General features: G+C 41.7%; 1 protein-coding gene and 1 long non-coding RNA gene across 2 annotated transcripts in view; one reads left to right on the top strand and one right to left on the bottom strand.

The window, feature by feature from the left end:
* The window catches only part of NR2F2 (nuclear receptor subfamily 2 group F member 2), a 13227-nt gene extending 7666 nt beyond the window's left edge, over nt 1-5561 (bottom strand). Inside the window, exon 1 of the mRNA XM_053581777.1 lies at nt 4661-5561. Within this exon, the coding sequence (XP_053437752.1) occupies nt 4661-4703 (43 nt within the window). The 5' untranslated portion in view covers nt 4704-5561. The remainder of the gene's footprint in view (nt 1-4660) is intronic.
* On the top strand, nt 438-22869 carry LOC128579723 (uncharacterized). The gene is made up of 3 exons (XR_008378256.1): nt 438-4060; nt 15815-15900; nt 21880-22869. It is a non-coding gene; the product is annotated as an uncharacterized LOC128579723 (long non-coding RNA).

Raw genomic sequence — 22869 nt, 5'->3', positions numbered from 1 at the left:
GGGGGAGAAATGATAAAAGAGAGAGAGGAGGGCAGATCACCACCTAGAAGCACATCCTTCGTGCGCGGCGGGGGGGGGGGGAGAAAAAGACGGAGAGAAAGAATGAAAGAGGGGAAAAAAGGCAGCACGGCACCCAGAGAAAGGAGGCAACTCGGGGAGAGGAGGAGGAGGAGAAGAAAACACACACGCGCGCACGCACACACACACCGCGTAGAGAAAAGAACAGAGAATCAAAGTGATCAAATATGCTAAAAAGGGGGGCGCGGGAGGGAATGCGATTTATAGGCGCCGGGGCTGGCAGAAGTGGCTTCTCCGCGATCAGCTCACTGAGCTCTCTATATAGTGAACTTTGACACGACTGCTGCAACTTAGCGCACGTTGCCATGGCGACGGCGCGCCTTATAAGGCTGCAGCCGGGGTTGGCCTGGCCAGGCGCGCGCGCGCCGCCCCCTCGTCGTCATTGGCCGGAGCGCGGCGGCCCCGCCATGACGGCCGCGGGCGCAGCCCGGTCCTAGCGCGAGCGGTGTAGCTGCCGCTGCGCGGGGCGCGCGGGGGATGGGGGGGCGGGAACCCAGTGGCCCCTCCGCGGCTGCTGCGGAGCGGGGGATGGGCCCGCGCGGGTCCTGGAAGCGCTGCCCGGGCTCTCCCCACACCCAGTACCCGAGGTTGCTGTCCCGGCCGGGAGACTAGCGCAGTGCGCACACACAACGCCTCTTAAAGGCTCCGCGAGAGGCTTTGGATGGAATCGAGGACTTTGCCTCTCGCAACTTGGCGAGGCCACAAAATCGCCGCTCGCGCACCACCCGGGACTCGCGGCGCATCTTGGTGCGCACTATGCCAAAGAAAGAGAAAAGTTCCCTGGTTTCTTTGCAGAGGGATAGGGGGTGGGGGTGGGAAGGTGCCAGGAACTGAGTTTGCAGGTATTTCCAAACGAAAGATTTGGCCAAATCCGGGAGATGGTAAACCCTTCTCTTAATCAACTATGATCACTTGCTTGGTTGATGGCTCACTTAAAAATTCTTTTTTAAAGGAAAAGGCCGTTTAGTGTTTGTCTTTTCCCTGTAGGCAAGGAAACATTTACAGGTATGTGGCCTGACATTTTAATTGCTCAAATAAAGCATCTCGGATGCTGAGAAGCAGAAGTAGACTTCATCTCATTGTCACGACGCAATTGAAATCAATTTTTCTCAACTTTATCCTCTCTCTTTGGTTTTAGCTAACTCCAACCCAACATCCTGCCACTCACTCAGTCATGGTGAGAAGGAAAAGACTCCTGCCCACTGATGGACAGGCGGAGGCAGCTGCCCAGCCTCTCCTATGCACACCTTCTGTACACACATGTAAGGGCATATGTATCAGATGCACATTTGTCAACATACACAGACAAAGACTTCAGCGGCTATGCTTCTAGGTCATAGAACAGTTGAGTATAGACTTCATTGTTCCTCAAGTTCCTTTTAAGCATTCAAATAGTCATTAAAACACACCCAGAGATTCTGCCCCAAATTGGAAATAATACTAGTATAAGTCAAGAGAACCACACACAAGCCATAGTCTAACTCAAGAGAGTCACTGCAAAAAGAACAACTTCATAGCCTATACCATTCTGCTCAATGTACTAAAATCATTGATAACACTTGTGTCTTTGAATTCCAGGGTGTTTGGTTTTAGACATCAAAAATGTAGAACTCACCCCAGAACACACTATATTCTAATGCAGTAAATGTGTTGTCTGATTATGACCAATCAATGGACTATTATTATTCCATTCATACAAGAAAATTGTGCCTTCATTATACACACTTTGCACCAAGAAAAACTGTATGCCGGTAAGCCGACCAGGTTTATGAACAATTAAAATATTGTACAGAAAAGACGCTGAGCTCCAGGAAAAAAAAAAAGAACAAGTGTAAAGAGTAAATTGACAAATACAGAAAAGCCTCCTTGGTAGATGAAAAATGGACTAGACAAAGATAATTAAAAAATAAAGTATACATGTAATTGACATGTATAGATTGCCCTTTTGCATTCAATTCTTTTTATACACATAGGCAGAATAAGAGGTAGAGACGAAGTGAAGATATGATCAGATATGGGCTGGTTTTTAGGAAAAGAAAAATCATCTTCAAGCTTCACATCTGAAACCCCCTAAGCCCTTACTCTTTGCTGAAATCATATTTCACTAAATCTACAGATGCTGAGATTATTTATAAGGTGTAAAAAAAAAAAAAAAAACTAACCCTCCAAACCTGTAATGGACAGTGAGCTATCATAAACCTGATATGTAATAAAATTGTCACAGAGAATTTCAGGTTGATTAGAGACACAATATAACTTTCTCCTGAAGAGGACAAGAAGAAAGGAGAAGAAATCATTTCAGAGAAGAAGGTTTTGAGTTTTGTTTCAACTTCTATGATTCAGGAATTGCTTTATGTTACAAATGTCAATGGATTGGGGCAAACTCAGCAGAGATGTGGTGAGGCTGGGGCTGAAATAGAGAATCTAATGGGCAGTCCAATCTCAATTTAGTAAAAAGATGGAAATAATTGATTATAGGGAAATCTTAATCTCACCTCTTGAGCAGGGAGATGTCTATAGCAAGATTACCTTTTACAAACAAGTGAAGGGGACAATTTTGAGAAGGGAGAGCTTTCCCAATCCACTTAGACATATTGGGAATTTAAACTATGCTCTGGTTCTGACCGCTTAGATAGAAAATGAAGAATTTCTCAACCATCTCTTGCAGAATTGGAGCCTGCTAGGGAAACGATCACAGGGCTGCTATGAAATTAGAGGTGTTTCACTCTGTATTTTAGGACTCACTCAGTTATGTGTGAGTTAAACAGTTAAAAAGCTGTTACAAAGGGGAGAGAAATCACTGTTTAAATTGTAGTTAAGTTTACTGCAGAGAAGAGACAGGACTGAGACTGAGAAGAAGGCAAAAATACTTTAAACTGTCTTCAGGGCTGCTCATTTGCTGTGACTCTAATATTAAAAAGTACGCAGACTAAAAGATAAACATCAATATATTATTACTGTTTTTTAAAATCCAGCTCAGTTTTTTATTGCAGATGTAAATTTATTTTAATGAGAGAAAATGGCAAGTTTTAATTTGTCTAGAGAAAGTTGGACAAACATTTGTCCTGATCTGGAAAGAAAAAAAAAAAAAAGAAAGAAAGAAACGAACACCCAGGAATATAATTTTCTTCCAGAAAGTGGCCTGATGGGCTGTATGTAGTTCTTTACAGATTAAATCACAATATGAATACAGACCCCAGCAAATACTGAGTTTAACTCTGAACTCAGTAGAAACCAGTTTCGTCCTCCAGGATTCATTGAATTCCTCCTTTCCTTCAATCTAGACCGTGTGTGTTTTTCTCTTCCACCACACTGGAGCTCCATGAATAGGGAAAGGGGCTTCCATTGTGTCCCTCTGAACTTCCAAGTCAATGCAATTTTTAACCACTGGCTTGTGGTACTTTGAAAATCACCAGGGGCTGTCAGAGTTGGGTCCTCTGAAAAATTTACAGTGCTAAATCAGAGCATATGCTGGGAGGGAAAAAATTGCTTAAGATTGGAGCAAGTACAGTATCTGTCTGCCCCCTAGTGTAAGAGTCCTCTCTGCCTAAAATTCAACTTTAAAAGAAAAGGAGCTCTTAAAGGGAAACGACTTTGGGCTCACGTAGGCATAGGAGAATGAAACTTCTGTACATTTTAATCTGAATAATTCTTCAGGATTTAAAATTAATTGGCTCTGACTTCGTTGGACCGTACTCGGATCTCGCCACCTCTGCGTTTCCAGAGTTACTGGCGAAGAGGCGATTTTTTTTTTTTTTGAACTGGGTTTATGTGCGTCCTCCTCACCCCCTCCTCTCTTTTTCTTTCTCTGTGTCTCTGTCGTCTCTCTCGCTGGCTTTTTAAAAATGAGGAACCGTTCCCTGAACGTTCTGGACAGAGCACAGAATTGCTTCTTAAGTCAGCCCGGCGCGGTTGCAATAGACAGCAAAAAGGTAAACGTTTGCCTGAAACCCGCACGCCAGCTCCACCACCCCGCCCGATGGTGAGTACCCTTCTCGTTGCGTTTCTCGTCTTAGCTTAACCGAGCGCTCGCCTACCCGAACCGCGGCCGAGGACGCTGGGCTAGGCTTTTCTCTCTCCCTGCCTGCCTGGCTGTCAGTTGCACAAGGTTGCAAAATGAAGCGCAGAGGCAAATCGAACAGTAAATTCTGGTACTAAGAGAGAGCCCAGCAGCTCCTTTGCTAGAAAAACGAGTCGTCTGCTGCTTGGAAAACCACGCTTATAAGACTGATTTTTAGTTTGCTCTATGGAAGGAAATGAGTTTGAGGAGACAGGACGAAGGGATGGGAGGCACCGCAGTCTTAACGCTTCGGTTTAATCATATTTTGGCAGCTTTGCAATTGTATTTCCCCCCTCTCCCCCTCCACCTCTCCTACCACACACATGTAATAAAATATGGCAATGCATTGAATTGACTCTGTCCCCCCCTTCCCCGAACCCCTGAAACCACAGTCCTAGGCATTTCATACACGTTAGCAAACCGATTTTTTGAAAAGCCCCAAGTCATCCCCATCCCCACACAGCACAAGGAGAAAAGTGAGAAAGGAGAGAGAGAGAGAAAAAATACTGGAAGTAAACATACCAAAACCATATTTGCCTTGTTCAAGGTCCCAAACCGCTTGCATCTTCCTCCTAAACTGGAATAACTCTCCTTTAGTTTGGCGGGTGAAATAAACGCTTTGTTGGCCCCCTGAAAAGATGTGTCTTTGATAATTAAAGAGAATCTCTTCCTCGGTGTTTATCTAAGCGATTGTGCAAACTGATAAAAAGTAGGCACTAGCCTGCAGGGAAAAAGAGGAAAGGTGAGGGGAGAGATCTTCCACCTCAAGGAAGAGCTTCCCCATGTATTAGGCACTCTCAGCCTTAGAAAACCCTGCACACTAACTTTAGAGAGACAAGGTTTCAGGGAGCTTTGTACATAGCTGCTGAGGAATGCAAGCCTCGCCTTTAAGAAAAAAAACCTCAAACCGTAGGTAGGAGATGTCTGGAGTGATCCTTGTCTCTCATCTCATTCCTTAGAAGGAAGAGTGCGTTGTTACACCTTGTTTGGAGCTGGAAAGACGAGACTTTAAAAACACCCGTCCAATTGAAAAAAATCTCCCAACTTAATGAGTTTAGTCGGAGGCTGGAGCAAACGGCTCAGGCTCAGCAGAAAACCGCCAACAACTATAGGCGATATTGCAAAGCAAGGCGACCCAAGGCACAGCCAAATTCCACTGTTTGGGGTCGAGAGGGATGGAGGCTAATCCTAAAGCAAGTTGGAAAAAAAACGAGGTGGGAGAGGAGGGGGAAAAACAGCAGCCGCACAGACAGGCAGACAGGCTCCCTTCGCCCTGGATCAAAGATAGAACTCGAAACAGGAGGGCAACATTTTTCCTAGGAATCTGTTGGAATCCTCATTTTCTACTTTTAACTCAAGTCTCCCCAAGTGATTTTCTCTTCTCTCCCCTGTGGATTTGTACCTCCCCCCTTTCCCGTCCCCATTCTAGAACTTTCCAGAAGAGGAAATCTATTTCTTTTGGGGGGAGGGGTTCCCTATTTCATGCCTTCAGATAATGAATGCTTAATTCACCCCCTCCCTTTGTCCACTCCCCAAAACGAATAAAGGAAGCAGGAATACGGTAACTAAGTGAAAATTGAGAATAAACTATGCTGCCTCTCACAGTTTAATACAGTTTTAACTAATGGATTTCTTTTTGTTTTGTTTTAAGAGAAGAATAATGGGGAAACACGGATCTTTTATTTTAGGAAACTGTTATGGTAAGACGTATGTCAGACTTGACAAATGGAACTAACGCTCTTCGGCTGCTTCTTGTCCTTGTCTTAAACAGGAATTAAGTTAAACACAGTGCTGAATGTTAATTACATGTTTACTGGCTAATGAAAATTACAAATGGTTTTGCCACCTCAAACAATGATGAAAACTCTGAAGACACTGTAATTATATACTTTGAGCAAAATAACTCAGAATATTGATCATAAGAAGTGTAAATCTTTTTTTAACTATTCATTAATACCATAAATATGGGCTACAGAAGTTTTTCCTTGCGGTTTGTCTCATCAGTTGTACTGAGTGGATGGATGGTGAGGCTCCTCTGGGGAGGTGGTGAACTCATTCTCTTAGTAGAAGGAGGTCACTTGTGTAACTCAGAGGTGCCCCCTCCCTTCTGCCCCGCCCCCTGAAACCCCAGCAGAAGGTCGAGCGATAGTTGCACAGGAAGGCCCAGTTCAGGGCAGGTGAAGGTGATCACAACCCGGGCCTCTGTCCTCCCCTCCCCTTCCCTTCTGTCTCCTCCTCTCCCTCCTCCCTTTCCTGCCAAGTCTGATCAATGACTGCCTTCCCCAGCCTGGGTGCCTGTGGGATAACCTGGCCTTCAGGGTTCCTAATAGAGGACCAGTTAGATTAGGAAACTAACCCACAATCCAGCCGTGAGCCCTGACAACTTAAATTCCCTCCATAAGGGAGGGCTAGGGCAGTTCATTGCAAAAAAGGAAAAGAAAAAAAAAGTTGGGGATGGAGGTGATTATTGAGTAAGGTATCTCAGGCACCTGAACCAGAACTGGTTTCCCTGGGTTTGGGAGGAGAGGAAAATTTTGTTATTTATTTATTTATTTAACTTTGGCCACAGTTGTAGTACTGGCAGCCACTTGGATCTCAAGGGTCAAAGGTGAGGTCTGTACTAACCCTAAAAGGCTGGCCTGGCCCGAAGGCCAAGCAGGCAGGGCAGCCTGAGTTTGTCAGCCACTCTGCCTGGGACTTTGGAGGGGGCTCCTTCACTTGGGGGTCACCGAACCGAGTGTGGGTTTTAAGTGGAATATTGAAGATTTTTTTTTTAAAGTGCCCTAGGCTGGTAGGACTGGAGTCCTTTTTCCCTGAGAATTCCCAAGGCGCTGGTCTTTGTCTTAGAAGGAATGGAGTTTCTGAATGGTGTGAAAGGGACAGAGAGGGTCGCTTCAAATCGATTTTACTTGTCCTTTCTGTCTTTTCGGATCAATGCCCTTCAATGGGCACAGAGGTGCTCTTTCAACCAAAAACTTGTGCTACATTTTCTGCCTGTATTGGTGCTAAATACAATAAGCACTGGGCAGATTTTTTTCTTTGCTCTCCAACGCAAGAAAGCACCCTAATTAAATTGTTTTATATGGACAGTCAAGACAGACCAATTAAGTAAGCATTAATATAAAGATAAAGTCTGAAGATAAGGCGGTTTAGAAAATCATATGTGGGACTAAGGCGAGGGCACTAGCATTTGGGAGGAGTGCGTGGACCCTGCAAGGTCATGCACCTTCCTCCTTGGGCCCCTGGGTAAATGCACAGACCAAAGCCCCAGGTGAGAGGGGAGCAGGCTGGCTAACAGGTGGGTGGCAGTGCTGGAGACTTGTAGGTTCGCATCCCCTGGCTCAAATGTGGTGGAGCCCGAGGGACTGGTATCCCTCCCTTCCTACAGGAGCAAAGTAGCAGTACAAGGTGGCGGGTTCTATAGGATGCGGTGAGATGGTGAGACGGTGCCAGTTCTACGTGGGGCCCACTGCTCTGGGTCCCAGGTCCAGGGTTCGGCCCTACAGTATTGAAATAGTGCGCACTGCGTGAGGCCTGGAGGGCCAGGGGGCATCAACTCTGCCGGCTGCCACGGCCAGCCAAAGCCTTCTCACAGCGAGGATCAGGGCAGGATCCTCCACCCCACCAAGGCCTCCAAGCAAAGCGCTTTTTCTCGCTTTTTAGGAAAGGGGAGCATCTTTTCCAGGAAAGTAAAAAGTTCTCATCCAACACCATCTGGCCAGATGGGCTTTGTGGACCAGTCCTCGGAGTAGGAGAAAGGCCCGGAGTCGGAGAAAGGAAGAGCGGCTCCCCGTCCAGCAAATAGAGGCTCTGGGCTCCTCCACCTCCTTTCCGCCCTCAGAGGTGTGGGAGGGAGGACAGTGTGTCTCCGCAATGGGGGCGACCCAGAGCAGGGGCCAGGACCTCCCTGCATTTCGCTCAGGGCTATGATAGGTAGTCCACGGGTCGAGGGGGCGCAAGTGCCGCGCTGCCACTGGAAGGGCTCTCGGGACGCACGCCGGGCGCCCAGGGTGGGGGGCAGGGAGGAGTGAGGACCAGAATTAGAGCCTGGGGAAGTGGCTGAATGTCAAAAGTAAAAAGGTTGAAAAGCCAATTTTCCAGGCGCGATTTCGCCCCCCTCCCTTGCTGGTTGGCGAGGCCGTAAATCAGCGGCCCGGGCTGGGGCGGGAGGAGCCCCCTTGGCGGACCCGGCCGGGCCCCGCCCGGGCTGTGCGCACCTCCCGGTGGGCCCCGAATCGATCCGAAGCCTAGCTGAGGATGTCACCGCACTAAATATTTACTGATCACACACAAATAGCCGGGGCTCGAACGATTTTCCTCTGTGAGGAGAGCGCAGAGAGAAGGGTAAATCATTTTATTAGTGTGGATAAAGCCCAGAGCACACTCAGGGCTGGAGTGTTTTAAGATGTGTCTTCAACAGGATGAAAAGAGTTAGGGAAATCGATACTGAGTGATTAGAAGCCCCCGGGGTGAGGAAGGGGGACCGGGCTTTCAGGGATTTGGCCAGGCTGAGAGGGGGGAGGCAGCGTCGAGGAGGGCGGCCTGACCACCGCCTGGGAGCTCCCCGGTCCAGGCCTCCGTCCTTCCCTCCTCGACGGGAGACCTGAGGGCGCAGCCACAGGCAGGGGAGCGGCGGCTGCCGGGCTTCGCCGTACTGTGGCTGGGCGAGGGCTGCGCCGGCTGCCGCGGAGCCGAGGACTCGGGAGCCCCGGGCTACACGCCGTGAGTGGCACTGGCCAGGTGGCCACGGCCGTGGATCGCAGGCACGGCTCGGGATGGCTGGCGTGTTCCACCGTGCGCGGTCTTCCCGGGCCCTTGCGGGAGTAGGTGTAGCCTGAGGTGGTTGCGGTTCGCCTCCTGGCATTTCGGGGCACTCCTCCCAGCCGAGCCCCGAAGTACCCCCGAACTTTCTCTTTGAAAAAATCTCTGCCTGTCATCTCCTTGAATATTTTTAAAGAGGACCTAGTGGCCCTTGCCAGCCAGCTGTCTCACCCTCCCTCCCACCCACCCGGCGTCGAGTGCGGCTACCCGGTGGCGAAACCCGCTGGGGACCGCGGGGCGTGTGGATTCCAGATTCGTGGCTCATGGGCAGGTGGGACGACGTCTGAGGCCGAGAAGGAAGGCAGGGGGCAAAGTGACAGATACCAACGATGCCCCAGGGTGGGAAAGCAGCTTTGAGGGTATCAGGCTACACCCAGCGATGAAAACCCATCTGGGCCCCCTAGGCCGGGTGCAGGGGACTAAAGCGGCCGAGGAGTGAAGACTGGCGGGGCTTGCTGAAGTTAGCAGGGCGCTGAGGGGAACTTGCTGGCAGGGAGAGCAAAATCTTCTTCCCAAACTCAAGCAGCAAAGTCCTGGAGCGAAAAAGGCTTTTCACGTCTCACGAAGCGCAAGTCTCGCTCGCTACCGTGACCTAGCCTTGACGTTCCAAACAGCTGCAAATCATCAAGTGGGCACTAATTGGGGGAAAAGAGGGGCAGAAGGTGAGGAAAGCGGAGAATCTTTTTCGTTTATTCTTTCTTTTCTCCCTCTCCGCACCTCTTCCTAAATATCTGCTCTTCTTAAAGAAATTGGTAGCTACCTGCATTTATTTATTTTTCTGGAAAGGTTCACCCCCTCCCATCTCTTTCAACTGCCCGATTTTCTTAGCTGCTTGAGGGATTCAATTCAGGCTGCCCTGCTTGGCTTGTTGGTGCAACAGGAAATATGGCTGTAGATCCAATTAACCGTTTTTCCAGAAGAGGGTTTTTTTTTTTTTTAATGAATCCCAGTGGATTGGAGCGACATGTTCAGGTGTGAGGGGATCCGTACCTTGAATCCCTTCCTCTGTAATCTTCTGATTCCTGTGTTGGAAGCTCACAAGCATCTCTGACCTGGGGGTGTCAGGAACGGGTTCCCATTAACCCTTCTTGGTCTTGGCCAGAGCGAAGGTTAACTATGCTCATCTACCAAAAGGGGCTGTGGCAAAAAAGAGCTGAGGAAGGGGCGGAGGGAGGAAAGGAAGAAGGGAAGGGAAAATTCACTCCAGTTATGAGGATTTCATGTCTCACCTCTACCCCTCCTATGAAAGCCGGTTTCCCTTCAGAGAGACAGCAACCTCATCTATCAAGGCAGCACACTCCATAGCGATGCACTTTAGGGAATAAGAAAAATATAACGTAGTGAAATATTTTCTCCTATTTAGCTGACCACCCAGTTCACTTTAAAAATATTTCCAACATGCATACAACAGATTATTGTGGGAGGAAGTTTTAAAAACTGCAACTAAAAGAATTACGTAGTTTATCTTTTTAGCTTTAAGTAAATGCTAATGTAGAATCTTGTCAGTAGCAAAATTATAGCCATAAAATCTGGATGAGACTAGGAAAAAATGTTCTGCCTGTTTCAAACTGGGTGGCATATTAATGGATAGTTATATGATGGTCATGAGCCCCGAGGTATATGGGCATGGGTGTGTATATATTCTTACGGTGTTAGAAGTTCCTTGATGGATTAATGGTTCATATACTCAAGCACTAGAGAGAAGCTGTCACTCATGTGTACATTCAGGAGTAGGGCAGAAGGCAGTGCAGAAAAAGAGTTTTGAATGAACTCCTTGGTTTCACCATTGTTGAAATACAAGCTGAAATCACCTTAGTAATAGTAAAGCTATTGTGGCTCGAAAACTCATAGAAAAACACTGAAAAGTAAAAACATCAATTTCCTAGTTTGGTAGCTTTGGCAGGTCATTTAAAAAACAAGGTGAGCATATTTTGCCTAATATATTTATTTAAAAAATTAGGGATATGCTACTTCGTTACTTTTCAATGCACTGAAGAATTAAAGCAGATGGGCTGTAGCTAGAGATGATGGGATAAAGGTGCTCTCTGCCCATTTAACCAAGTTTGATGTGGGCTGTACATGTTTTTAATATTAATATTATATTGCAAGACAACTCCTGCTGAGAAAGTTCTAAAGACATCTAAAGCCATGTGGACATCGGTTCTTTTAATGGACAGAGTGAGAAAATCAAGTGCATGGTAATGAAATCCTTAAAATGACAGTTAATTTTGAGTATGTCAAAAGAGTATTAATCAAATGGTATCAAATGCTCACTTAAATGTGAAGATGTTAGTAAGACAAATATCCAGATACGTTTATGTTGTTAATTAGCTGTATCAGTATACTTAAAGAAAATATAGGTAGAACAACAAAGAGGATTTATTTGATTTAATTTCACTAAACCACGAACTCAAGATGAATTTCAGAAGAACAAAAATAATTTTAGGAGTTATTCCCATGCTGTTGGTTTTTATAAGGCTTAAAAAAACATTTTCAATATAAAGCTTATAATTAGAAAAGTAACTAGATGGACTAAGACAGACACTGACATAACAAGGAAACATTATGCATGAATTTAGGAAAATTTAGTTAATTATGTTGTAACTTCATTTCTCCTTTTGAAAGACTGTTTTCTTGAAATAGTTGAAGGATCATGTTAAAAATTAGTAAAGAACTTCTGTATAAAATTAAAATATGATACTATTTTAGTATCATATTCAGCTTCTAGACCTTAAGAGATATTAGCTTGTAGGTTCACAAAGTGTGTTGTTTGAGTAAAACATATAGTAGTCTTTTTAGTTTGAAGACAAGGTAGAAAAAGGTACCTTTCCCATCCGTCTATTACAATTCATAATAAGTTAATCAACCTTATGTAAGAGATTTCTATGTACTTGATTGAGGTAAATTGAGTAAGATGATGTTACTTTAAATAGTTCAAGCAAAACCGAAAATGTTAAAGGAAGGGAATATTGACTTTAGTGAAAAATGTTGCATTGGTTATTTCTTGACAGGACTATATCACATGTCAGGGAGAAGTTAAGAGATTGGGGAACCCAGTTTCCTTGTAGAATGCATATTAATAACTTATTTATTTCTTTCCAAAGGTATGTTGCAATTTTTTATTTTACATATACTTTGTTGCCATATTACCAAGGCTAATATTGTGAAATGTAAGCAGTGGAGGTTTAAAAAAGATATTTTCCTTTATAGTCTCCTCTGCATGATAAAGATGTATATTTATTTACTCACTGATTTCCACTCATGTGATTTGGGTTAATTTAATGGCTTTTAAAATTATATACTATTTTTTTAAAGTCTACATTGTTTACACATTGAAAACAAATCCAAAGGTATCAAATCTTTTTCAGGAAGAGCAATTGAATGTTCAGTTATTGAAGAGCTGCAATTTCAATCCCCCAGGTTCTATTGAAAACAAACATCTAAACCTGTTCTTGTTTCCTAACAACTCTTAAAATTGCAACTGGCATGGTTGTGGATGAATGATCATTTAATACGAGTCTTTTACTCTCTTTTCCTATTTACCCTGGAGATGCCTTTAATTTGTCTCTTATGCTTATGCATTTTAAAAAGTATTAGTCAATATGCAAGAATTGTCTACCCCCTTTTAAAAACCAGTCCATAAAAATTCTAAGTATAGAAAAAAGGTGGGATGTTTATCCTGAAGTTTCAGTAACATACACAATTTTCTTAATAAACTAGGAGAAACTCTATCCTAGATAAATGAACATAGGGCAGCTGTTGAGTAGGCTTATTGTGACTTCTTGCCTTTGGTATTAAGGTATTTGGGCTTTTGTGTTCACATACTGTCTATTGTTAACAGAGTGAATTTTTTGAAATTGAAAACAATATTTTCAAATTATCCTGCCTTTATCACTGGATGCATTATTAGATTGAAAAAATAATATTCACATCTGGGCTTAAATGTGTATGCCCAGGCGGTGATGAGGAGCAGACACTCTGCAACATGCCCCACCCCCCTCAAAAAAAAAAATCTCAAAACATTACACATGTTAGCTCAAAAGAAAAAAAAAATTCTTAGGTTTCAATGTGTTGGAAATACAGGCACATTATTTCTGGAATGGAGCTCTTACTAAATTTTTTTTATTTTTAAACTTTCTCTTCTAAGATGGGACACATCTGTTGTACCTATAATTTTTAAAATTTAAAATAAATTTTAACTTTGCAGGCTTTCTGTAATAAATGCAGATTTGTGAAAATTAAGACTCCAAAATAAAATACAGAGGCAAGTGATGGGGCATGATGGCTTGGCTCGGTTTTTAGGGATGTTTTAAAAATCTGTTTTTAGAAAATTACAATCGCATGCTTTTTCAAGTGCAAAAGGTGGTGATGATGGGAGGAGAAGAGTAGAAAACATCCTTTCCCACCCTCCCACACCAAAAAGCCTCAAACAGCCAAAAAAAAAAAAAAAAGAAGAAAGAAAACCCACAAAAATCCATATCCTACCCCCCACCAAAAACCCCTTAGCACTTTGGGAAAGTTTCTGTGAAACTGTGAGTCCTGCCAAATCTCCTAGTTGGTCAACTTTTTAAATGCAGCAGGCAATGGTGAGACAGGAGTTAGCAGGCTGGCGGCCTCAAGAAGGAGGCAGCCTTTTGGAGCTCAACTCTAGAGACTTACTACTTAGAGGTAAAGTTGGTAAAGCAACTGTTGAAAGTTAACCTTTCGCCTCCAAAGGAGGTTGGCTGAGGCAAGACAGCAAGAACTGATATAACCAATTTTATTCTTTTCTCAGGCATTCCTAACTTTTATGATTCCACCCTCCTTCCTTTACTATCTGTCTTTGTGCCTCCAGGGCCAGTGAAAGAGCAGGGCAGATTCTAGATTGCTTTCAGAGTTTGCCTTCTCTGATGATGGATTACCATGTCAATTTAAACGGCATAGGATTAATTTGTTTCAATGATTTCTCTTTAGGCTGAATGCCAGCCGTTTTTCTATCTCTTTCCCTGCTCTTCAGAACAACAACAATCCTCCCCCTCCCCAAAAAGCCTTCTTCCCATATTCTAAGTTAAGAGACAGTAATAGAAATAGACAAGTTAGGTGTAGTGTTGCAGCACAGTTACAGGTCTGAGTGTTTTTATCTCCACCTATGAGGCTGAACATACAGTCAGTCACATTAAAATGAAATTGGACTCAACATTTATTCAATAAATACTTGTCTTGTAGATAATCCAGTGCCGAGTGCTTTTGACACATAAGGACTTAATTTGTCTTGGATAACAAGTTATTAATATGGCACATTTAAACTTGCCATCTATAATAAGGTTATTGAGATATATAACAAATCCAAATGATTATTGCAAAAAATAGTTTGTGTGAGGGATGGAGACATTTTTGAGAATACGTATCTTTATCATATTATATACACACACACATAAACTAGTAACACACACAGGCACAAATTGATATATAGATATCAAATCTGTATATGTATATATAGATATATATTTCAAATCACAAATATAGTTCAGTGAAGTTAAAAAAATTCCACCCATTATGTAGATGTATCTAACCTTTCCAAAATAAAAATGTGTCAGAGAGTTTTTTCTTTTGAAAGATTTCTAAAGTGCACAAGAAAAATGCTGTTCAAATCCAATTTCTTTGCAAGACCAAACCTATTATGAGGTTGCAAATGGCACGGAAAAAGCACTTAGGTGCAATCCAAAATCAAACACCCCCTCCACATTTTTCACCTAAACTAAACCTGCAGGCAGCCAGAGCTGGTAGAATAAAGGCAATTTAAGTGAAATAATCTATCCCCAAAGTGATTATTTCATTTTGTTCTCTAACCGGAGGTCCCCCAGTGGATACAAAAGGACAGGAGAGGGATTTCGTCCTGTAGACCGAATATGTTTGACAAACGTGACTATTTGAACCTTAGGCTTCTTTTTCACCACCCTCTTCTAATTGCCTCTCTTTTTCCCAGCATTCCCCCCCCAGTGAAATTTACATCATGGTTCATAATAATAAATTGCATTTTGAATATGAGCACAAATGGGTTTTATAGCCTTCTCCTTTTCTTCAGTCCTCTCAATGCACAAGCAGGTTTATCTGAGTATGTCCTTTCTAAGGACATACAAGATCAGAGGCCAATGACCATCAGAACCGGAATCTATGCAATTTTAATTTGTAAAAAAGTTGTTGGTTGCTCACCTTGGGGGAGATTGTGCATCTCTAAGAAAACCAAATCTTTGAGGGCTGGGAAATGATGTTACACATGAGCAGAAAATCCAGGCAAGAAAGGCTAATTGAATGAAGAGAGAGAATTAGGTTAAAAAATAGAGTACAATCTAGTATCACATTTTCACTAGTGTAAGTTGAAATGAAGGTGTCTTCGAATCGCCAGTGTTGCCAGAGTGTTTAGATGTTGGCCACAGATGGGAACACCTATTGAAATGTGTCTGAAGAAGATTAATAGGGCTTGTCACTGTTGGGAAAGCATTGCTTTGCTGTAAATTTCTACCAGCACAAGATGAATTACCGATGAATGCTCACTTATCAACCCCATCACTATCGTTCGACACTAAATCAAATTGAGAAGTTATCTGCAATCAGAAAATTTCTTTTTAAAATAGACACACACCTTTATGCCCCAACTCTTTAATAATCCCACTCACAAAACAATTCCCCGTCCCAGGATGCTTATTTAGCTTAAAGCAAATTATATCTCAATAATGAATATGGTAATATTTTTCAGTTCACACACAATGGACAGCTGGCCAGTAGCAAAGTTTGACAGTATTTTAACAAGGGTAGGAAGGCTTCCGGGAAGTCATCATTTAATATTTCATAAAATGTGTTCTTTTTTACTTTTAGATTTTTCTCTTCTTTACTTGGAAGGCAAAGAAGAAAGTGGGTTTGCCGCTCTAAACCCTGTGACCTAATAGTCATCTAATGCTCTGGTAAGATCAAATTATGAGAGAACTACAAGTTTAGATAGAGAACAATAGGATGAGATTAAGTAGATGACAGTGATAATTGAGGACATGCATTTGTTTTTATAATTTAATGCATTTTATATATCTCATTTTAAGGTGATTTATTTGAGAAGCAAAACAGGGGCATTATCTCTTTTTATTATCTGTTAACCAGCTCTAGGCATTCAGAGGCTTTCCAACCCAGAGATAATAATATTTTAATAAAACTATCAATCCTTGCATTTTTATAGAGCTCTGCCTGTTTAAATAGTGCCTTCACATGCATGACTCATTTGATTTTTACTGAAATTCTGTACATGCAGATATTTTAAATTCCCATTTTGCTGATGAGTAAACTGAGACTCAGAGTTATGTGAGGTCATGGAGCTAATACCAGCCCAGTCATTATTTTAATCTGTGTTTTCTAGGTTCTTTTAGGATTTTCTCACTCCAAGACATATATAAAGAAGAAGAGAAGAAGATAATGATAATACTAATAGCCGCTAGCGTGTATTATATGCCAACCTCTGGTATAGGCAAGAGGGTGTGGCTCCTGCCTCTTGGAGACTGGCCCTGAGGTCACTCAGAATTACGGAAGGTCTCCATTTACTTTTTCTTATCTCCAGAGAACCTTGAATATATAAAACAAAGATGGTTCCTTAGAAAAAGATAGAATTTAAAACTTGCAAGAAAACTTTAAGCTTCTTTATTTTCCAGATAAAAGCTAGCAGAAAAATGTGAGTTCTGCAAAGGTTAAGGGATTGATTCAGGGTCATCCAGCTGGTTGGTGACACGGTTGGCCTCCAAATTAGAACCCCTCCCCCCCCCCAAATATTTCCTATCATGTTCCTTATTCAACAAAAAACAAACTTCAGATCATCTGATCATGTTCCTAAGTATTTCTTTATTTTATGACATGATGCATTGAGGGGGCTATTATTGGTGGTTACATGAAATTTTCCAAAGTCTTTCCCACAATAATTTTTTATAAAACCTATTAAACTAATCAGCCAAATAGTCAAAGCTGCGATGAAGAATCACACAATAATAAGAATATTCTGCAGTCTTCATTAGGTCATAATAATGCTCCGGTCTGTATTTATTACAGCCCTCCTCTGATGCTTCCATAACCAAAAGTACTAGATTTATATTCTCTAATGGTTCCCCAATGGGAAAAACCTGTGTTTTTTATCTTCTTTTTCCTGTCCCAAATCACCCTTCCAGATACATTGCCTGCTTTGGGAATCCTTGTCTGGGTTTAATCAGAAGTTGCAAGACAAAATGTGCATTATTAAGAAATATAAATATTTTCAGAAGCAATCAGAGGGATGAAAGATTGATTTAGCATGCAGATTGGGCCTAATTTGAAGCAGCTTTGTTCTACTGAGGGCTACTGGGACACAAAGTCAGGAGCTGTTGTGGCCACCAGTTGGAATTCGAAGGCAGTAGAATGAACCTGTCAGGATTTCTTTTGCTAGATAGGCTGAAACAACGTATATTCTTTGCATAGTGTATTCTCCAGTTTCTGGGCTAAGCCACCTTTCTTGCCTACCCTTAGAGATTTGTAATAGTCACCTTTGAAAAATTGTGACTAATTCCTTCTTCTCTTTAGAGTTCAGATGGGCAAGTCCCTCCCTTTTTCCAATTCAGAAGTTGGCACAGCATGAACTTTCATAAGAACGTTTTGGCCTGGAGGCATCTGTATTACAATTTCTTTCTTGGCTTAATAAAAGGTATCACCGTTATCTACCTGGTCAATCTCTATTGGCTTTCAAAATAGAGACATAGAAAAACCTAATAAGCCTCATTAGGATATCTGCTTTAAAAACAACTGGGCTGCCTCATTTAGCGTGTTGCTTTGAAATGTCCCAGCAGAGCTGGGTGGTCATTGCATGAATAAAGGTATTGCTAATTTGGGATCTTTGTTAGTCTGGTAGGTCTGAAAAAAAAAAAGCCTAATGTGTAGGTGGAATTTTAATACACAAGGGATCAAACCCTGATTGTTGTATTTTGTTTTCTTTCTTTCTTTAATCCTACTTTTTGTCCACATGGCCATGTGTGAGAGATGGCTTGATTTTCTTGATATGGTTCACCCATCCACAGCTGGAATTCCAAAGAGGACTGAAAGTGTCTTTAAAAATCAACGCAACTCGGGGAGCCTGAGAGAACAAGTTTTCCTTTGTTGTAGGGTATAGTATTATTTGCTGTAGGTTTTTTGATATACATTCTAAATTAGGCCTGCAAAGGCATGCTTCATCTTTAATTCATCACTCTCAGCTGAAAGAGATTAGCAATGTCTAGCACGCACCCCTCGTATGGTGCTGACCTCATCAAGTATGGTCTGAAATTAATTAGCCTCATTCATTCCAAATGGAAGAGGATAATGGAGCAGCATTTTAGAGATGACCATCACAAATTGTATGCAGCATATTTAAAAGGCTCCTATTTTCCAACCATGTAGATTAAAATTCTTTCCAGGCCTTACAATATGCCAGAGTTATCAAGGACCCAGAGTAGAGCCTGGTCAGGTTTCGTGTGTATATATGTTTGTACGTGTGCAGAGTTGTATGTTGCATGCGTGTTAGAGTCTGTGTATAGATGTATCCATATTTAGCTGGCTTGCTCTCCAGGATGATACCTGGAATATTTGACCAACAAAAACCTCATGTTTAATACCGTTTCATATAATACAGTAGTAGATTATGTTAAGTGGACCTTTTTGTTGCCATTAAATTGGACATGCTAGCACACAGACTTTGCTGCTATTTTTTGGTAAGATGCTATTCATACCCTAATTTAGAAACAGAAAAGCCTCTTAAAGAAATACTCAACTTTTCTATTTTGAGTTATTTTTGAAACTTTCTATGTCTTTTCTCAGTCCCTACTGTTTGATCATATTTTAAAACATGATTTAGGACTAAGTTAGATTACAGAATCACTTAAATTTACCATCTTGCTAAGATTAGCTGATTTTTCCCTTTTGGGGATTGCCTAAGCGCAGCCAAATTTTTGAATATCAAAACCGCTTTCTTTTCTAGCCAAAAAAATCTTGACCGGGGTTCTTTTGGATTCTCAAAGATGTTGTAAAGTTTATTTTTATGAGCAGTAGTTTTGAGACTACAAATTGGAAGAAGAAAAAGCCCATGACTTTCTTGGTGTGTTTTCAGGTTTTGATTTTTTTCAACACTATGAAATGTAGTTAATTTATGAAAAGATATTAGTAGTACTTGGGGGAAATTTTACATAGTATACATTTCTTAAGAAAACAAAAATCCCACTATGACTGTTTAGTTAAATTAAAAAGTGAGGATTCAGTGTAATGTAACTACACAGTTTCTACTTAACTATTGGTGTAAAAAATGCAGTTTTAGGCAAATGACGGATTTAGAGCTTATTGGTAAAATTCGTTTTCACATGTGAGCTATTGAAGATGATTGTGTCTTTAATGAAACAGAAACTGGAAGTATGTTGCCCATATCTCTGCGGATGTAGGATTTAGAAACTTCTCTCTGCTCACTTTAGCCTAATCTTCTCATCCTAGAAGACCCCTTTATCTAATGGGCACATATCATTTATTTGTGCAGCATCATCAATCACGAACCATGAACCTGTCATTTGGACATAAACGATCTATCCCTAAATCTTCCCAACCAACCCTCTAGCATATAATTTTAGGAAATTAGCTAGCTTCAAGTTTAGACTTCTCACTTCTGGGGATGAAATGGAAAAATGGAGAAAGCTTACTATTCAGCCATAAAAAAACATGGAGACTTTACATCTTTTGTGTTTATCTGGATGGAGTTGAAGCACATTCTTCTTAGTAAAGTATCACAGGAATGGAAAAGCGAGTATCCAATGTACTCCATACTAATATGAAACCAATAGAAAAATAACTACACACCCACAGGAGAGAAAAACACAAGTATATTCAGGTGGGGGGAGTGAGGAGAAAGGAAAGGGTAGGAGGGAGGGGGATTGGTGTGCTCTCAGCTAATGTGCACAGTGTAAGGGTAGACAGCACATTCCCTGGACTACAACTTGAACTTTACCTTTGAAATGCAAACTTAACCATTTGTACCTTCATATTCATCTGAAATTTTAAAAAATGGCAAAAGTTTAAATTGTACACATTTGATTTTAAAGTCACAGTTTGAGCCAAAAGAGCACGGTGTGATGTAATTCTTTGAATGGTGACAGAAACAGCTAATTTTCCTAATTGTCATCTGGTCAGTTTGGAATTTCATGGCAGATAAATGGAATATTAATTAAAGGGGGATATTCTGCAAAAAATATTTTGATCCATTATGGTACATGTTACAGATAATGTGATATTTTCCTCATAATTTATTGTTATTGAGACAAAGGAATGTGTGCATTCTATGATACTGCAATTTGCTTACATATGGGACAGCGTGTCTCAATTCTTACTTTTTTTTTATTAACTGAGGTGAAAATGGCAGAAAAACTGTAAATATAAGGATTAGACGATATGAAATTTGTGTTCATTCAAATGACAAACTCGAAGTAAAACTCAGGTGAACTTATCAAATTTTATTTGATATCCACCTGAAACTATAAATCTGCCTTGGCGTTTGAGAGTAGAAAGGAGGTTCACGTGAAATTCAAACCAGGTTTTACTAAACCTAACCCAGACTTGCTAACTTTGGGACAAAACTGTGATTGCATTTTGGGCTCATAAAAGAACTTTCATCTCACTTTAGTGATGATGAATAGATAATGGATAGTGGGGAGAGAACTAGAAGATACCTTTGGATTCGTTGTTTTATTTTATTTTGTATTTCCTATAATGTTCTGACGTAGGAAAAGGAGTGTGTGAAGTAAATTTTCAATAATGGGAATGGAAAGAAGACCACATACGTGAAGAGGAATCAGCAGCATTTTCACAGTTAACTATATGCATAGGAGTTTTTACACAGGAGAACTTGGATGATATACTATTAACTAACATTTCTTGAGTGCTTACTACAATCAGGCACTGTTCTAAGCACTTTGCACCTATTAACTTGGTTTGGTTTACCATAACAATTCTTGGCAAACGCTGTCACCCCCATTTTGCTGATAGGGAAGACTACGCACAGGGAAGTAATATAATTTGCCCAAGGTTACACTGCTCATAAAAGTGATTTTAACCCCAGATGTCTCATTCTGGGATCTCTGTACTTAAGTACAATGCTATCCTGCCACTCTGGAGAAAACACAATTGCAATGTGATTTGAAAACAAATCACTACAGACCTCACATGGGAGGCTTATTTTCTCATTTTTTAACTACTGAGGACAGCAGTAAATTTAATGGGAAAAGCCAAAGTAGACAAACTCATTCTCGCCTAATCTCCTTGTCCCAGAAGTAGGAAGGGAGTTGGTTTCCCAAATCTCCTGTAAGTCTTTGCTGAACTTCCACTTGGAAAACTCCATTATGTAGGATGCCTAAGTGCTACAGAGATAGAGATAAGCTGAGTGAAATTCAAGGCGGGGAAAAAAGTACAAAAATGGCAGGGCAATACAGAAGGATAGAAAGAACTAAACACGTAGAATTTGGCCAAGCAATAATAGTTAATAGACAACTTGATAGTATTCCAGAAATATTTAGAAGAACAATGAGGGCCTACATATGTCACTGAAGAGGTTGGGAAAGGCAAAAAGGTAGGTCTAAGAGAAAAACAAGTTAAGAGAACACTTTGATTTTGTGTTTGCCTTGCAAACTTACAATGAAAGGTGTGTGTTCTTGGAATACTAAGGGCTGAGCTAGAGAATTCATAGGAAAAAAAAAATTTGTCCCCAGCATTGTGTAGGTTGAAGCAAAAAGATAAGCTTAAAAAATATTGTAAAATTATTATTTACATAATTAATAATAATAATATGTGGAATACCCCCATAACCTTTATATCTAATTTAATCCTCATGAGGAATTGCAGGGTATCTGTTATAATCTCTGCTTTGACAGGTGTGGAATCAGAGGCTCAAGGAAGCTACATTACCTGCCCAGGATCAGACTGCCTGTATCCCTACGAATCCCTCCTAAGCCTGGTCTGCTCCCAGAACACCCCACTGTCTTCTGCTACATGACATCTCCATGATTTTGCTCAGAAGATGATGTCACAAAACAAAAGGTTTCAGATCATATTCATTTCAGCGCATTACCCTCGAGGAGTCTGCCGCTAAGAACAAATTATGCTGGAAGGAGACACGGCACTTCTTCTGAAATCTGGCCGGCATCTTCTGAGGGGTGGCCCGGTCTGCTCAGCTCTTTCAGAAGCTGTGCATGTTAAATAAATACTCAGCATTTGGCTCAGCCACGGGCGCGAAGGAGAGCTGGAAGAAGGCAGAAACGTGCAGTAGGGCTCTCGAAGCTGGCCTGCAGCCTCCTGTGTCTGCAGGCCCCCAAATGGAACCACTTGGCTGTTTATAGGAGTCTTAGTGCTGATGAAAAGACTGAATTACACTCCAAACTTATCACTGCCAATGAAGAAAAGTTCCAGATTCTTTAAAAAGTATGTAAAGCATCGTTCTGAAAAGTGGCAACGGCATTTGGGACCAATTACCCAGATTAAGAGGCAACAATGATCTGTTTACACTTTGTAGCCAAGAGCCCTTTGGCTCTGGTCCACAAACTGGAGATTGTAAATTACAGGAATTTCAGCCTAACATTGACTTCTCTTTTGACCTGTGTGTCTGGGAATAGAGAAAAGCTGGTAGACAAGCCTTGGGTAACTTTCCTTAAAATTTCCATGAATGGAGAACTGATTATCATCTTCCAGGTAAGACAGTTGACACATGGAAGGCATGGTTTGATCACTCGAGATGTGTCTAATTAACTGTGCAAGATGTGACAGGATGTGGTTTTTCAACTTGCTACTCCTCAAAAACGATTTTTGCAGAAGTTAGAAAATAAATGGCTCCCTGTCCGTCTTTTGCTTAATTACCATAGCACTCC

Source organism: Nycticebus coucang, chromosome 2 (assembly GCF_027406575.1).
Source record: "Nycticebus coucang isolate mNycCou1 chromosome 2, mNycCou1.pri, whole genome shotgun sequence".
NCBI classification, from domain to species: Eukaryota; Metazoa; Chordata; class Mammalia; order Primates; family Lorisidae; genus Nycticebus; species Nycticebus coucang.
Note: the sequence above shows the minus strand (reverse complement) of the source record. Positions and strands in the feature narration are given on the sequence as shown.